This window comes from Pteropus alecto, unplaced genomic scaffold (assembly GCF_000325575.1).
Source record: "Pteropus alecto unplaced genomic scaffold, ASM32557v1 scaffold75, whole genome shotgun sequence".
Classification (NCBI taxonomy): domain Eukaryota; kingdom Metazoa; phylum Chordata; class Mammalia; order Chiroptera; family Pteropodidae; genus Pteropus; species Pteropus alecto.
In genome coordinates this window covers 24,936,452-24,954,075 of record NW_006440638.1, presented here as the reverse complement: position 1 = coordinate 24,954,075, position 17,624 = coordinate 24,936,452, and the positions used below count along the sequence as shown (strand labels likewise).

Sequence of the window (17,624 nt, the reverse complement as noted above, 5' to 3'; positions counted from 1 at the left end):
AAGGAAAGGTTTCTACAGAAGGAGAAGACTCTCAACCACATGCATGCAGCTTCTGTGGACTGGGATTAGGTAGAAAGGAGGAAACAGATGGGAGTGAAACAAATGTTCCTCTCTGTTTGGCAGATTTATAATTCCACTCATGAGCAAACACTAAGCTGGCACTAGGCATCCCTTACTCAATACTTTACCTGCACCCCCTCATTTATTTCTCATCATACCCTATGAGGCGATTGCTCTTATGCCCATTTTTAGATGAGTAAACTGAGGCTCAAAGCAATTAACTACCTTGCTGAAGGGCACTCAACTTGAAGTAGGGCTGAGTCTGAGTTCTGCCTACAAGCCCCTTCTGCAACTACCACAACCTTCCTTCTAATTTTCAAGGGGGAAAGCCAATAGGGCTGTTGGAAGAAGGAATGGGAGAATGATGGGGATAGAGCAGCCTGGGAGGTCAAGAACACAGACAACTGAGTGTGACAGGTGAGGTGTGAGAGTTGCAGGCTGGGATTGCAGGTGGTGCTGGGGTGAGGGCACCCTTGGAACCAGCCCAGGCAGCAGCCAAGGAAAAAGGATGGGGAACTGTGTTTACCAATGCCATGTGTGGATATGTGCCTTCTGTGGGTGACAGGGCTAAAGGAAAAGTGGTTAACTTTTCTCCTTTGCTAGCTCAGCCATAAACAGGCCTTTGAGTTGGGCCAATGGTGGGGGGTGGGAGTGGGGCGGAGGAGAGAAGGTGGGAAGAGCAGAGCCTAGGCTGAGGGTGCAGGTGGGTGGAGAGTGTCAGGAGAGGACTGGCGGAGGGATGGGGAGAAGAGAAAGCAGGCAGGGAGGTGGAAAACAGGATGTCTGGGAAGCCTTGGTATGGGTTGTATTTTCCAAGGCTTTCAGAGTTCAATTTGCCTGGCCCATTTCTGTTTTCCTTTCATCCTCCCTGGACCATGCAAAGTGGGCTAGAGACAGATGAGGAAACTGAAGCACAGAGAGATCTCCTGACCTTGGTTACAAAGTGAGGAAGTTGCCTAAGAGGCCCACAGTTAGCTGTCCTCCCACTCCTTGGTATCACTTGGGGTCAAGGACACCAACAGATGGGAGCCGTGGAGTACAGAAAACTTTTTCTTTGTGATGCAACATAATTTTTTGAGCAGGAGAAAATAAGTCATGGAAGGTCAAGGAAGAGGTTTAAGACATTCGAATCCTATGGATTTCAAACTCTTTTTTTTAACGAAAAGAATTCTCTTTTAAGCAAATTCTTAAACGAACCCCCAAATTTCAAAACAGATAAAAATGATATTGTTCCAGTTGGAGTAGGAGTTGGGGGAAGGGTGGCCTTCTGTCCTCTCAGGGGCATAATGTTAATTTAACACCACGGATCAAAACCCCTTATTGAATCAGGAAGGAAAGAGCCTGGAGTAAAGGGTGTGGGGTCAGGAATCAGGAAGACCCAGGGTTGACCCCGTTCTGCCACTTTTTTCCTAGCTTGGTGGCCCAGGGCAAATTAAGTCATTTCTCTGTGCCTCAGTTTCCTCGCCTATAACATGTAAACGATAGGGGCTGCTGTGAAGATTTAACAGCTAACTCATGCAAAGTGTCATTACACAGGACCTGGCACATGCTCAGCGCTCCATAATTGGTAGAGTGAGAGAGACATGTTCAAGGTCACCCAATGAGTAGAAAAGGGTGGCTAGGCTGGGGTATAACCAACGGCGTGTATGCAACACCACGCGCCATTTAGAAAATGAAACTCTACTCATGTAGTTTAGAAGGCAGACAGGGACGCAAGTGGGAACCCAGTGATGGTACAGATGGAAGAGATGCTGCAGATAAGATACCTCTGGGCTCCTTCCCCCCAGAGCCTGGGCCTCAGCCCTGTATTTGCAGGTTTGCTGCAGGAGTGCTGAGAGGAGGCGAGGACAAGTCGCCAGTGTGCCTGGGCATCGGGCCATCAGCCCCACAGGGGAGCTAGAGCTCCACGGGATTTTACTCATTTTACTCATGATTACAAAAAAGTACACGTAGTTCTGTCTCTTCTATTGCCCACCACAACCTGACATTTGCACACTTGCAAGAACATTCTCTTGTCTTTGGAGAGATGCCCCTTAGGGATCTCACAAGCCACTGTGAGGAAGAAAGGAATCTTCAGCTCTAGCTGAGGAAAATAAAAAGCACTATGCTAATCTGGTTAGTTCATAAAACTGTTGTTCATGCCCTAGGGGAAACAAAAGGGAAAGCTATTTTAGTAGCATTCCCTAGTTTAGATGGGATTATGTGTGGAAGAAAACATTCCTGTTTTTCTCCTGGTCTTTATGGTTCTCCCAGAAGAGCCCTTGCTGCGCCCTGATGAAGGCCAGATGTGAGTGTGCTCCATGACTGGAAAGGCTGGAGTTAATCAATGCTGGGGTTTTCAGCATGTGCCCATTGAAAGGACTGAGGCTCTTATGTCTCCCAGCTCCCTCTTGGAATTCTCGGTAATTCTCCTGGGAACAGTAGTGGAAACCAAAAGGCCTTCGGAAAGAGGCCCTCTGGTACCCCTTATGCCATTCACCCTGGTATCACCCTTCATGATTTTTGCAAAGGGGTGAGTGGTGGGTAAACTGGGACAAAACTGGTGCTGCCCACAGTGAAACACACTACCATTTCAGACTTCTCCCTTCTCTCCCACGCGACATGACTGCATGGAAGCCATACTCTATTAGTTCCACATAATTGAAAACTATGTCAGGATTTCCCAGACACGAACCAGAAACATGCTGCTCAGTTGTCACCTCCAATGTGACTAATGCAGTCATGTCATAATTAGTCACTGCTCACTGACTGTGTTGACAGCCATCAGAGCCCCTCCAAGAACCCAGTTTGTGATAGGGCAGTGCAGATGAGATTAAAAGACTTAGAATTGCCAGTTTTTTGGGTCCCTTTCCACTGAGCATTGTGAACCCAGGTGGCCTCTGTCAATTGCATTTGTCAGGCCAGGGCTACACTGTGACAGTAGTCAACAGGGTCATAACTTTGGGACATATTTATTGGAGGGAGGAAATGAGACAAATAGATGGTGGTCTAGAAGATTCCTTCACAAGTCACCATTATGTCACAGGACCTCATGCAGCTCTTCTCAGGCTGAAGGGCCAACCCTGGATGAATCAGGTCACCTTGCCCAACCCCTTCCCAGAGAGAGCTGATTGAACCAGGAGGCTCATCTGACCCAAAGGCAAACAACCCACTAGCTCATTTATGATGCATGACCCACAGCAGGTGCCCTAAAGATGACCGGGGCCAGTTCCATTTTTCCTTTAAGGGCTTTACATTCAGAACAGAGCTTAAAGCTAAGAGGAGAGACTGGGGGCTGAAGATAACAGGTGGTGAAAAAGAATGTCTCATCAATAGAAAAAGCTGGGCCTCTACTCTGAGAGCAGCATACCTCTACTCTGGTTCTAGGAACTCCTCCTCTCACTGCCCACCAGCCTGCCCACCAGCTGTCTGGCCCCAGGAGAGGTGAGAATCACTCCCGGTGGAAAGCCAGGAAGAGGAAGGTCCAGGAGCTATCCCAGTGCCTGGGCACCTGCCAGCTTCACAGTGAGGCAGCCTCACAGGCCCCACTCCTCCTTCCCAAGGCCCCAGGCCCTGGGTTCATTTGGCTTCATAGGGAAGCATCCAGGGCAGCAGCTTCAGGAACCTACAGAAATGACTGAGATGGAAACAAAATGTACTGGCTCCACAAACAGTACAAACAAACTTCAAAATTGATGTTTAAATGTCTACAGAACATAACATCATGCCAAGTTGCCAACCACGACCCTTGTGTACTTAAATACTCTATGTTCAGTGTGGAACATAGTCTACTGTAATAGGCTTGACAAGCTGTGGGGAGTGGTCTCCGAAAGTGAGTGTGCTAGAGTCTGCAGAGGCTGGGACAAAGCACTGGGTACACTTACTCTGCTGAGGAACTATTTTTATGAAGGGTAAGACCTAACTCCCTCCACCTCACCTCTACCACTTTCCATTTAAGGCCACATTACCCAAGGATAGAGAAGTTACAGGTAAAGAATCAATTGCACTTTGGGACAGGGCACCCAGCAACTTCTGTTAATTCATCTGGGCCTCCTTCATTAGGCCCTTAAAGGAGGCTGAACTATATTAGGAACCCATTCTTCTAACCTTACTTTGATATACCTAGCAGTTTGGGTTAAAAATGAATGACACTAAATAATGAGACTGATTATGCCATAGTACTTGGGGTCAGACTGATGATGCAAATCAATACGAGTCTCCCCCCAAACTCTTCAAACAAAACATCTTTTCTGCTACCTTAAAAGTTAATTAGCAAATGAAATATTTGCAGCATTAAGGGCTAATTCACCCAGGTACAGTAAATAATAGTAAGACAAATCATTTTCCATCTGTGTCTGATTGGCTCAGAAGTCTCATTTCCAAAGTAAAAACCCAAGTCTCAGTCCCTTCCTGAAGATCATACAACAGTAAGAAAATAAAGAGGTATTTCACAGAATTCTTCTTTTGTAGCTGTCTACTTCTGTTTACTATTAAGAAATTTCTATGGGACTCCTGACAATTAGGTCTTAGCTCATCTCCTTTCCAAATCTGATCCTGACAGGCTCCACAGGCTTCCTGGCTTTCAGTTTCCTTCCAGAAACCTTCCTTAGGGTCACCGAAAACCTTGAGCAACCTAAGCCCATGACTCAGCCCCCCAAGGTTCTCTGGACCGAACTCCTGGTGGGAGTTCTCCTTACTTTGCCATCAATGCCAAAGGTCCCCCACACCCCGCCTCTGGCCTGGCCTCCCCTAGGAGCAGGGGTTTGTAGGCACATGAAAGGGTTCTCCGGCTTCTTTCCCTTCCCTAGTCCCCACCCAGGCCTGCTCCATTTTCAGTCATTACTTGTTCAAGTCTGGGCCAGGGATCACATTCTCCTTGGTTTCTCCCATAACTGAATTCTATCCAACCCAAAGGCCACAGAGCAGCATTCAGAGTAACTACCTCTGGGGCCTGCACAGCCTCTCACCTGAGCCCCTTCTCCTTCAGGTCCTGGATGCCCTCAACTCCTGTCTCCTCAATATCAAAAGATGCTCAGGAAAGAATTTCTAATGGGTTATTGTATATCTCAGTATGAATGAGTCACTGAGTTCTCTCTGGGGGGATGGAAATTCAAGCACCAATTAAGAAAGATATGGGTGAATGGTACTCTGGACTCCCTAAAAAATCACACTGCCTAAAATCTCACACTTGCCCTTCCTGACCCTGATATTAGTCCTGACCTGTCAAAGAATGGCTGCTTAATTTAAAAACATAACCAAGACAAGGACCAGGCCAGAGAGAGAAGATAGAAAAAAGTACAATAAATAATGGGAAACACTGTTTTGGGTGAGAAAAGAAGAGCAACAAACAAACTGCCAGGACTTTCAGTCCTAGACACAGAAGATTCCAATGCAGAGGCCAGGAATCCACCCCTCTTTCGGTCAGGAATCACGGTCCAGTCACAATATCCATGTAGAAAGAAATGCTGTGACAACAAAAATGGTTCACATACTCCAAACTCTACTTGCTCACCTTCCTTTTGAAATTTAAGAAAAAATTCTTTTCCTTTTTAGAAAGAGGAAGGGTGTGAGAGATCTGAAGATATGTAGAAAACAATTTATTCATTTATTATTTTTATTTTTTACTTTTTTTAGGCGAGGCAACCCTTGGTTGACCTCACAGATTGCAAGGACCTTGTCAGCTTACAATCTCTTATTTTTTTTATTTTTTACACCTACAGCACGTGGTCGTCCTAGGTGGTCTCCCATCGAAGTACTAACCAGGCCTAACCCTGCTTAGCTTCCATAAAGAGATCAGACAGGATTGGGCTTGTTCAGGGTAGCATGGCCGTACACCAATTTATTCATTTTAAAATCAGGGACTTTGCATACAACTAGCAACATGAATATATGATTAAAGACAAAAGACAGGAGGAAGTGCCCTGTTAGAATGAGGCTGGGTAAGTGGCAGAGAGGGGGACAGATACAACTCCAGAGCCAGGAGTCGCACTAAGGGAAAAGTAACTCAGCAGCAGCTGCAGCAGCAGCATCCCTTCATGGAGGGATCTGACAGGCCACATCTGAAGTCACCAACACACGTGTGTGGCCAGAGCAGCACAGAAAGAAATAGTTATTCTCACCACCAATTCGTTTCATAAAAGCATGTGCTTTAGAGACTTATTTCCATGGAGAAGTAACCTCACATTTAAGTGGTACTTAAAGGCAAAAGTGTGATTCCCACCCAAAATCCTTTTTGGGTAAAGGTGGACTACCTGGGGACAAGAGATGAGAGAACAAGCACTGGCTGTCACACTGGAGGGCAGAGCAGATACCTTGGTCGTCTGGCTCCCGAAGAACTGGAAAGTCAACAAATCTGCTCAGGCAACAGCAGCTCTCCCTGGAGCAGAGAATGGACACCGTGAACATGTGCACAACTGCTCCTGTGCCTTGACGCTGATGAGGACAATGAGTTTGCCAAAAAAGCTGATTCCAGAGCCCTGCCCCAAGAGATGCAGATTCCAAAGGTCTGGAGTGGGTCCTGGGAACCACATTTATATTGAAATCCAGGGGATTCTGTGATAGGTACTTCAAGAGCCATGCTTTGAGTCTGGAGTAAAGTGGACATGGGGTGAGTGATAAGGTCCTAGGGGATGGTGGGTGGTAAGGGGCAACAGAGAAGGAACTTGTAAGGGATCAAGGCCCATTTCCACACACTCAAGGGACAAAAAAGGTAAATGGCAAGGAGGGCTGCCTTCTGTGTGTGCTGTTTACCCTATTCCATTGGACAACCAGCCACTCTGAGCTAACCTGACCCTGCCTTACAAAAGCATGACCAAGGCCATGCTTTTGGAGGGCCTCTGATTGCTCAGTGACACCTTGCATTTAGCTACTTTCCCCCCAGTTAGTGCAAAGCATTCTCCTTTGAATAAAGGAGAATCTCCTTTGATAAAAAGGTGATTGGGCCCTAGTCTGGGTTTGCTACTGGGTCTTGATCATTGGATCCTCGGCTCCAGCTACGGGCCAGTGAAGCTAAATGCATGTATTTTAGCCAAACGACTGTCTGATACAAGTTGTCTTTGCTGGCCTAGGTGAAAACCTGCTCTCTGAGTATAAACAGAAAATTTAGGGACATTGGGGCCACATGATAACTATTACCACTCATGATAGAGTTTGTGCATGTAGATCCAAAGGTCAATGATATGCAAAAGAAATTAATACATTAACAAAAGAAGAAAAATGATTTGCTGCCTAGGAACAATGCTCAGTGATCTCACCTGCTGGGTCCAGGGTCTAGGGAGGTGAGCCTTAGCCTGGGGTCCCATTGTAGCCTGGAGGACCAGACCCCAAGGCTGCTGCTCTCGTCTTGTAGCTGGAATTCGGGTGTACTGACCGGTTGTAGAAGTAATGGGAGAGGCTTGACTCAGTGATACTTGCCATACAGAATTTACCCTATTTTATTTTGAGGTAAAAAAGATACATCTATTCAACTTTGGTTGTCATCTGTGCAATCTCCACACAGCAAGTTACAGTCAGCTGCAAAGCAGTGTTCCCTTCAGCAGACAAGGCAGCTCACACTGGATCAGTTTCCTTCAAAATCCCCCTCTTGCAGGTGGCCAGGCCAAGGGTCTTGTGGGAATGCGTGTGCTGGCCCCAGGGACACAGCTGTGAAGATCAGGCGTGATCCACCCTAGTTAACTCTGGGAAACATAATCTCAAAGACTTCGTGTTTTCATTTCTTGGATTTCTTATTGAGTAACATTTCTCGTTTTCTAAAAACCCAGACCACATTGCTGACAAAAGAAAAGCCACAACTCCCAGACTGCCTTTGTTCTTATTTGGTATCTCACACCAAGTCTCCTTCCTTCTTTTATAGAAAAAATCAAATATTCCTATGAAGGGTAAAATGGCCATCTCTCTTTTTCTGGACTAGATGATTATTAACTGTTAACATCCAAGATATAGTTTGTTGGAGCATGTAGCTCTTAAGGTCAATCACAGCCAAAAGGAATACATTAATCAAAAGGAAAAATGTTGATTAGTACAAAATAGTGAAAAAAAAAAATTATCTATTTTAAAAGAGCTTTTAGGCCTTCCTTTAAAAATAGAACACCTCCTTCCTGGTTGAGACTTCAACTGGAAGGTAAGTGTTTGGTCTGGTGGTTCTCTCCAATGTCTCACCTCCCTAGGTTGGTCTCTCTCCACTGCAGACACCTCTGTGGGGCTTATCCACACAGAACGTGTGTTCCACCCACAAAACCGCCCCACAGCTGGTCCAGGGGCACAGGTGTCAGTGAATCCCTGAAGTCATGTCATTTTGTCAGCGCGTCTGGACACACCTAACTGAGTCCTAAGAAAGTGGATCAGCTTGGTCTCTGTGAGGAAAGCTGTCCCGAGAGTTACTCCCAAACAGAAGATCCCCACAGCAACATGTGCCAGCCTGGATGGCCAGCCCTGCTCACAGCAGAGGAACACCTGCAGAAAGAAACCATTGTCACTGCCCTGGTCCCTCCGACTGTACAACTTTCCTCTAGAGCAAGACAGGGAAAGTGGAGGCCCTACTGTTCCAGCTTTGAGTCAGATAAAAAGCATGAAAACTGTGTACTGAGGGTCTCTTCTATCCCCACTGGTAACATGGTTTGGTCACATTTATCATAAGATACGATCCTAGAGGCTTAGGGGAAGGGATAAGAGGAGGTAAATACTTGTCCAGCTGCTTTAGGCAGAGTGGGAAGGCAAAGCCTAGAGTGAGGAACAGTGGACAGCCCGCCAGAGCATGTGGTGTGAAGAGTGCAGGGAGTCTCACCTCTGAAATACCAGTAATCCCACCACTGAGGGCAAATGCTCCGAAGAGGACTGGCGACAGGTACAGGCCGGTCAGGGGCCAGTAGGGGCTCTTTTGGTAGTAGTGGTGGATGAAGCAAAGACTCTGTGTGATCCGAATACCCATGTTAAAGCAGTTGGCCAAGATGAAGCCCACACTGCCACACCAATGGGTCAGGAGATAGGATAACACCAGGAATGAAGATGACAGAGCCAGCATCGTGAAATTGTACCTAGGGAGAGGGAAACAAATGAAGCAGAGCAGCGGGCACCTTGTCCTAAGACAGGACTGCTGCTGCTCCTGCTGCAGAAAAAGTGGCTGTGAACATGAAGTCACAGAAAGTACCTCTCAGTTCCCATAATCCATACCATTTTCATAACACTGAATGCTACATGGATAACATGGAAATGTCACTGTCCCTCTCACCCCTGAATAGAAGAGTAAGAAAATGAGCAACTGAGGATATTTATGGTTTTTAAGGATAATAATTGGTTAGTTTAAGTGACACTTTGTGATGAAAACACATAAAAATCCTGTTCAGCCTGAGTCTTCAATGTGAAGCACAAGAATATGACATGAGTAATAATTACATATGAATGCTAATTCTGCGACAGAGACTGTGAGGGGTGCTATGAATGAACACACATGATCCTTGCCCTGTGGAGTTTAAATTCATTTTACAAGAAGTCTGAGTAACTTGCCTAAGGACTGAGCCAACACTCCAACCCGACCTCTCGCTCCTAAACTTCAGGGCCTCATACCACTTCCCTTGGGAAACACAGAAGCCCTGTAACCTTGGCTAGTGGACCTTGCTCAAAGCAAATGCTCCAAAAGGTTTGCGGTAAACCCACGAACAAAATTCTCCAGCATCTGGTTTCTGCCTAGTGCATAGCAGGCCTTCTAAGTACATAGCTGTTGAGAGAATGAAATCCCTTACACGCCCCCTCCCCCAACCCAGAGCTGTATCTGCTGGATTAGGAAACCTCGGAAGCTACTAGTCAGGTTTTACACATGACAGGTGGTAAAAAATCCACTGTGTCCCCTGAACGACCAGGTACTGGTCCTCGGGCTAAGCCCAAGGTGCTATGGAGATACAGTTTATCAGAATGTATGCCAAGACACATTCACATCCACAAAACACATACACTGCTATACTCCAACAAGGGAGGTGTGCTTTCATCCAGAATTCTAAAGAGGGGATTTGTTTGCTTCTTAGTTGGGAGGGTCTCTTTTAACGAGCAATGGAAGTACATGAACCTGTACCTTCACAGGGGAAGTTTCTTCACTACTAATCAATGATCAGAGTCACCAACTTCATAAGAAGTCACTGAGGTGGGACCCATCGTAGATCAGTACTCTGATCTCTTTTCCAAAAGAAGCAGAGATGTGTAACCTGGTTGATTTTTCCCTCGAGAAACTATCTCAGAAAGGTCTACTACACCAATCTTTAGAGTTTAGGCCATAGATTCACAAACTTTCAAAGTAATCCTAACCCAACTCCAAGTAAAATGGCAATAATGAATGAAACCAGTAGCTAATTCAAGCAGGGATAAATTCAACAGTGCAGCTTATTTGGTGTGGCCATCTGGGGGGAGCCAATGATGGGGGTCCACTGTTTTTCACTAGAATAGGACTCTGCAGATGTTGAACTTTCCAGAACTCATAAATCAATAGCCTTAAAGGCATAATCTAGGAAAAAATGAGAATTTTAAAGATGCAATTAAAACACCACATTTTAAATCAATGCAAAATCAGTCTCTGGCGATGATGACTGCTTTATAAGGATTGGTTAACATAAATAGTAAATTATTTATGAATGCTTGTTTTTCTATCACCCCAAGAAGATACTGGGCTTAAAATCAGGCTTATCAAAAGATAGATGGTCATGGATGTTGACTGCATTGGCAACTAAAGTGTACCCCAGTAGGTGATGGTTGCCTACATCAAGGCACAGCCATACAGTATAGCCCCTGCAGCCATGAAAAGGATGGCACCAGCCTGTATGTGCCACCATGAGCAGACTGCACTCATCCTTCATTCAACAGTTATAGAGTCCCACTTCATGTTGGGCACTCAGCGCCAACAAATCATATGAAGGAGCTGTTAACCTTGGGCCTTTTCATCATTGTCCCCTCTGCCTGGAAGGCTCTGCCCCATCTTTGCATGGCAGACTCTTCTTGGTCATCCAAACCTCAGCCTAAATGCCACCTTCTCAGAGAGGCCTCCCAATCTAAAAGGGCCCTCACTACATAACCCTGTTTTAGTTTTCTGAACAGCACAATATTTCTTATTTACTTGATTGCTATCTACCTCTCTCACTGTCAGCTTCAGGAGAGCAGGAATCTCATCTGTCTTATTCACTGCTATATTCCTGGAACTTAAAACAATGCCTGTTAGAGAGAAGATGCTCAAAAAGCATTTGTCAAATGAACAAAAGAAAACGAGATAGCCTTAACAAAACAAAACAAAAATTCTTCAGTAAGGCATAATGAAAAATCTATCAATCATATTCTACATATATATGAGGTTATTAACAAAAAAGCAACTTGCAATTAATTCAAAGGATGTCCTAATATTTCACATCCAACTAAATACCCTGAAAAATACTGATTAGCTTGAAGTTGGTTAAGTGAAAGTCCATGATTTTATCGATATTTTTTTAAAATTCAGAATCTGAAACGTCTAATGTTAATCAATCATAACATGTAAGCTTCCCAATTCTACTATAAAAATCCTCACTAGAGTTTTATGTCTGGTTAAATTTACAGAGATGAAAAAAATGCCAGGGGTCTGTGATGAGCTCAGGGGCTCCATGTGCTCAGGGCCTACTACGTTTAATACGTATCTTAAGACCACACTTAAAGTCACATTTTACTCTTAAAGGAGGTGAGATATTTTAGATGAGAACTGCATTAGCAGGCACACTGTTCTGTCTTTTTCTCTATGTTGACTTCTAATACCATGAAAATAATTTTCCAGATGTTTATATACTGTCAAAATCCCATTATGACTAACTTAAAAGTTGTTTCATTTGTTCAATGCAACATAAGAGTAAAGAAAGCAACCAGGCACTCTCTGTATGTCCTCATGATTTGCTTGTAAGATATGTTGTTTTCAAAATTTTAAGCAGGCTACAGTATTGATTCTTCCTCTCAACACTAATGCTGATATTATTGTAACAAAATTCCCATCAAAGAGATAGATTCCTAGTCCAGAGCTCTTTCCACTATGCTTCAGTGCTTCATTTAGTATCTTTTAAGTTGTGTTTAAAAATTATTTCGTATTAGATGCACCTTTCAAATAAAAACACAGTGTTTTCAAAATTAAAACTTAAATAGACCTTTCCATTCATGGGAGGAAAAAAAAGGTGAAGAGGATGGATTCGAAGTAGTTTTACAGCTATAAATTTAACCACTTGAGGTAAACACCATGTCTAGGCTGCTATGTGAAAACTGTGTGTTGTGACCGGAAAGTGGGCTGGAAAATCTATTTAGTGCATCACGACGTGGAACTTTAACAAATGAAACAGAACAGAATTAAAAACCATCAGTGTGTCCTGAGCATAACTGGAGTATTTATGCTTCATGAAAGCAGAAAGTTTCAATTATATTCACTGAAATATGTACTGAGTCACAATGCTCAATGTAGTTTTTACTGTCAAAGCTGGTTTGGGCCAGCAGTTTCTAAGGTCCTAGCCATTATGAGAAATCTCCTGGAGCTGTGTAATAAAAGATTCCTTGGCCCAAGCCCCTACAATTCCAATTCAGTTGGTCTAGGAGGGGTCTAGAACTTCCTATGGGAATCTGATCAGTCTGCGCTGGGACTACTGCTCTAGACTCCAGTTCTAATCTATAGCAAACAAAGTCACAAAGCTTCTTTGTGAGACAGCCCAAGATGGGAAGAAGAGAGAGGTTGCTCTGAAAGAGAAGAAGGGTTCTCCAACTCTTTGAATTACCCTTTCCCCATCCCATCCCTGCCACAGGGCCTCTGTGGGCTTTTAACAGCACTCAAGGCATTAGAAAGGCAGCATGAACAACACCAGGGGACCCAAGGAGTAAAGAGATAATGAGGGCCATTCACCCCATTACCACACCCACCCCTCCTATCCTCTGTTTTTCCCCTCTCTTCTTTTCTCCTATCATTCTTATCCTTCTCCTCAACTTCATCCTGTAACGATGTCTCAAGATACTGCCTTGCGACTTTTGGCAACTGGGACACAAGAGATGAATAATCCTGGGTGTCAGGCTCCTAACCAGCAGTTCACATCAGAATCATTGAGGAGCTTCTAAAACACATATACATGCTCAGGGGCCTGCTGATTCTGTAGTTGTTGTGGGAGAAAGACAGTGGTGGAAGTAGACAGGAAATCTGCATTTCTAGCCAACTCCACGGGACATTTTGACTCACAACCAGGGGAAAGAACCATTGCTTGAGGTTCCAAAGTAGAGGTCCTCATCTGGGGTCAATAAATAAGAAAAAATTGTGGCAATACGTGTATGTGCACTTGGGCCTTTTTCTGAGGAGAGATGTCAGAGATCCCAGAGATTCTCAAAGACTGAAGAACCAGATTCTCGGGTAGGAATGCATGTTGAAGAAACTCCTTGGTAACCCACTGGAGCACTGGGTAAGAGGTAGAGCTGTGAAGCTTGTCTTATACCTATCTCTGCAAATCTGGACTACCATAACCCTTCAGGGCCCAGATTTCTTCCTCCACAGAGAAGAGCAGTTGCTGCCCTCAGCCCTACCATAGGGAGGACTAACCAAATGGTGCCTGTGCAACAGACAGCCCAGCGAAGGCACTGCACTAATGGTCTAAATGCTACCTCTAAAAGAGCCTTGTGTAAATGCATGTCCAGAATGGGGGGAAAAAAAAAAAAAAAGGTTGGCAAGTTACTTCACTTTGGCTAAAGACCATGATTAAAGATGTGTCTTTAAGGTTACCTACCTGTCGACCTGCTCTTTGCTCATGGCAGCGAATGTGAAGCACTCAGTTACTCCATTGACAGCAAGCAGGAGGACATAGAGACAATAGGAACGCAGCAAAACAGGACCTATAAGGAAACAACTCACTGAGATGCCAGAGACCAAACAAGAGGCCCACATTCACCCTAAGTTTCGCTGGGTGGTCAGAGAACAGGGTCAGGAGCCCTGCTGGTATCATCAATGGGCAGATACATGCTCCAGCCTATGGTTTTAATTATCTGGAAGGACTCCCAGCATTCCATAGCACAGACTAAATGAAACAGCTAGTAACAAAAGGACAACTGTGAATAAATGTACAGATCCTTTGCTTAATAACTAGAAGATTATCTGGCCAGCAAGCAAATCTTCTTGCTTTTTAAATCAACATGAAGAAGGCAGTTACTTTGAGCACTGAAGGACATTAGTGGCCTTGCATGTTAAAAGAATCTCAGCTGAAAAGGTCCTGAAGAGAAGACCTTGGGGAGATGCATAAGCTCAGGAACAGCAGGAAGCTACAGAGATAGAAAGAACACCCACAAATCTGCAGGGAGAATTGGAGCCCACAGTATAATTTTCTTCTCTAACAAAGTAATGCGGTTCTACAGCTAACTAACAAGCTTTGGAAAAAATCTGCTGACAAAAAGATTTAAAAGTGGGATTGAGCCCCCTTTTTTAAGAGTGACTTTATCAAAAAGGTAGCCAAGTAACTGCTAATAAAATAAACATATACCCAACCTATGATCCAGCAACTCTACTCCTGGGTATACCTCCAACAGAAATAAAAGCACATGTTCATGAAAACACTTGCACATAAATGTCCATAGGAGGTTTACCGACATCAGCAGGAGAAAGGATAAACAAACTGTGGGCCATCCATACAAAGAGATACTTCTTAGCAACTGAAGAGAAAAAAACGTGGATGAATCTCAAAAACTTCATATTGAGGGAAAGAAGTCAAACACAAAAACAAATAAAAATTTAAAAAAGAAGCCAAACAAAAGTGTCCACGTTGCAATGTTTAATTTATATGAAATTCTTTTGAAAAGCAATACTAATCTATAGTTACAGAAATCAAAACAGTGGTTACCTCCGAGATGAAGAGTGGGGTAACTGACTGGAAAGGTTTCTGAGAGAACTTTCTGGGGCAACAGAAATGTTCTATATATTAATCTGAATGGTGGTTACATGGGTACACATATTTGTCAAAATTCGTCAAACTCTTGCATGAAACAGTGATTCCAGTAGAAGAGCTTTAAATCATTTTTGGTGAAAGAGGTTGAAACTGGGGAATTCATGGATGAAACCTTAGACTATGGATTGATTTGAGAGGTATTATAGGTTGAATTGTATTTCCCAAAAAGAATGTTGAAAAAGTATGTATCCTCTAGTACCTTAGAATATGATCTCATTTGGAAACAGGGTCAGTAGAGAGATAATCAAGTTAAAACGAGGTCATTAGGGTGGGGCCTTAATCCATTATGACTGGTGTCCTTATAAAAAGGAGAGATTTGTACACAGAGAAACACTCACAGACAGAAGATGATATGAAGACACATACAGAAAAAACAGCTATGTGACTGGAGTAATGTATCTATAAGGCAAGGATTGTTGACATATGCTAGAAGCTAGAAGAGGCAAGGAAGGATTTTTCCTCCAGAGCCGTTAGAGAGAACATGGCCTTGCTAATACCTTGAGTTTGGACTTCTGACCTCCAAAACTGTGAGACAATAAATTTCTGTTGTTTTAAGCCATCCAGTTTGTGGCACATTGTTATTGCAGCCCTAGGCAGTTAATGTAAGGGGATAGAGAAGAAAAAAAAAAAGATATGAGAAAGATTTCTGAGAATAGTCTCTAGAGCACTTACAAAAACCCTGATTATATACAGTGCTAATCCCAAATACTGCAACACAGAACCATAGTGCCCCGCATACAGTGCCTATCTACGCTGTGTGCAAGTCTCACATTTGAAGATGGCCGCTCAGAGGATGGAGGGTCTAAGAGGCCAATTCAGGTCACAGGTGTCTACTTCATGGGTGAGGACAAAGGTCAATATGCAATTGGAGCATGAGGACAGCAGTGTCGCAAGCTCCACTTTCAAAATTACCGTGGCTGGACTGAGTCACGGAAAATTGCTGTTCTTTTCTGATTAATTCAGAAAGACTTTCTGGAAAAAGTCAAGTTTTGTGAGGTATTTAAGTGAGGAAAAAAGACTGTGTGGTGAGGAGAGCAGCAGTATTAATATTTTCTGGCACAGAAAAGGCATTCAGATACGCAGCAGTGGTCCTAAGAGTCAGGCATGGGGGGAGACGAGGGGCACAGAGACGAGGGAAGAAAGAACAGTGGGCACCCTGGGGAGACCCACTGACCCTACCAGAAGCAACGACGGACTTTACAGAGAGTGGGAAGTTGGTCAAAATGAGAGGCAGCTATAATGAGGAGATAAATGCTAGAAGACCCTGCTGGGACAGTGACACTGATGCAGCCCCGGGCCAGGCAAGAGATGACAATGGTCCTGAAAGTCCTCAGTAGCACACCAAACCACTCATTCTTTTCACAGATGAAGAAACCAGACCATTCTCAAGACTATCCTCTCTCTGAAGATGATATTGAGAATGCTTTTTCAGTCTAAAGTTATTAATGACTCTCATAGGAACCATTAGAGACAGAATTTATTACATCAGAAATCAACTAACACTGACCCTTTTAACTGATAAATCTATTACTAATGCTCAAAACTGGCACCAACATCTCACTTGAGTAGGAATATACAACTGGTCATTTGTTTATGTACATAAACACATACACACACATATATATATACACATATATACACGTCTATGATTAATTACTCCACCAGGTGAACATTATATCAATGGGACAGCTCTTTCCTCATGGCAATGTTGTGTGATTGCATTACATTAAAGGCTGTTCCCAGGTAATTACCTTTCTAAAGCGGCAGAGCTACTGTGAAATAACTGAATCCCCAATTTCTGCACACTTCCTACTGAGGCCTCCCTGCACTTGCCTGACAGAAATGTACTTCCCACAGCACAAGTCCCAGGGAGCTGCAAACCACATCACTGGTTTCACAGCAGGTGTTTCTCCAAACATAATGATCTTTGCTCTAGTGTAGAAACTTGGCCTTTCTCCTAATACCAAAAGTTTGGGCCCTTTATAGTGGAGACTAAAGCATGCCAGTGAACTTGTAAAATGGCAATTGACAAAGCTCTTTACACTGAGATGGGGCAGCAGAAAGATGTCTTCAGGGTTCTTGTCTAGTGACCTGAAGAATTAAAAACACCGTTGCTAACCCCAAGATGAAACACTGTAAATGGACTGCCAGCCTACGGCCCAGCACATTTTGAAATCGGTGACATCCCCAGGGCTTAACAAGTACTGTGAGATGCTTAGTGGACTGGGCATCAGATGTTTCAAAGTTGGACACATTCAACACTTTTCTCCTTCAAAAACCAAGAGTCACTGGATTACATATACCATTTTATTTGCTGAGATCAATTTTATTCTCTGCAAGTGGCTCTGGGTTATCCTTCAGAGGCTTTTATGCATCAGGCTGTGAGATTTATGTGGTATTTACTATCTTCGGATGTGTTCAGTACCAAGCGGAGGCTCATTAGAGCTGGCTCTCTGCCTTTCTCTCTCACCCCGGAGGGGGCAGCACAGGGAAGCAAGTGCCTGGCAAAATACAGTTTAGGCCTGAGAGGAAAGCTAAGGATTCATAACGACTTCTCCAAGTAAGGTTGGGGAACTGACTGACCTGGAGCCAAAAAACCCAACTGCACCCTGGGCTGGTCTGACCTCGTAT

General features: G+C 44.1%; 1 protein-coding gene across 2 annotated transcripts in view; it reads right to left on the bottom strand.

The window, feature by feature from the left end:
- Positions 1-7,445: 7,445 nt before the first annotated feature.
- RFT1 (RFT1 homolog) overlaps positions 7,446-17,624 on the bottom strand; it is a 33,553-nt gene continuing 23,374 nt past the window's right edge. Inside the window, exons 11-14 of one of the 2 annotated variants that reach the window (XM_025050760.1) lie at positions 14,635-14,700; positions 13,785-13,890; positions 8,822-9,071; positions 7,446-8,490 (exon numbers count right to left, since the gene is read on the bottom strand). In XM_025050760.1, the coding sequence (XP_024906528.1) occupies positions 8,323-8,490; positions 8,822-9,071; positions 13,785-13,890; positions 14,635-14,700 (590 nt within the window). In that variant the 3' untranslated portion in view covers positions 7,446-8,322. The remainder of the gene's footprint in view (positions 8,491-8,821; positions 9,072-13,784; positions 13,891-14,634; positions 14,701-17,624) is intronic. The other variant, XM_006917539.3, reaches the window with a different exon arrangement.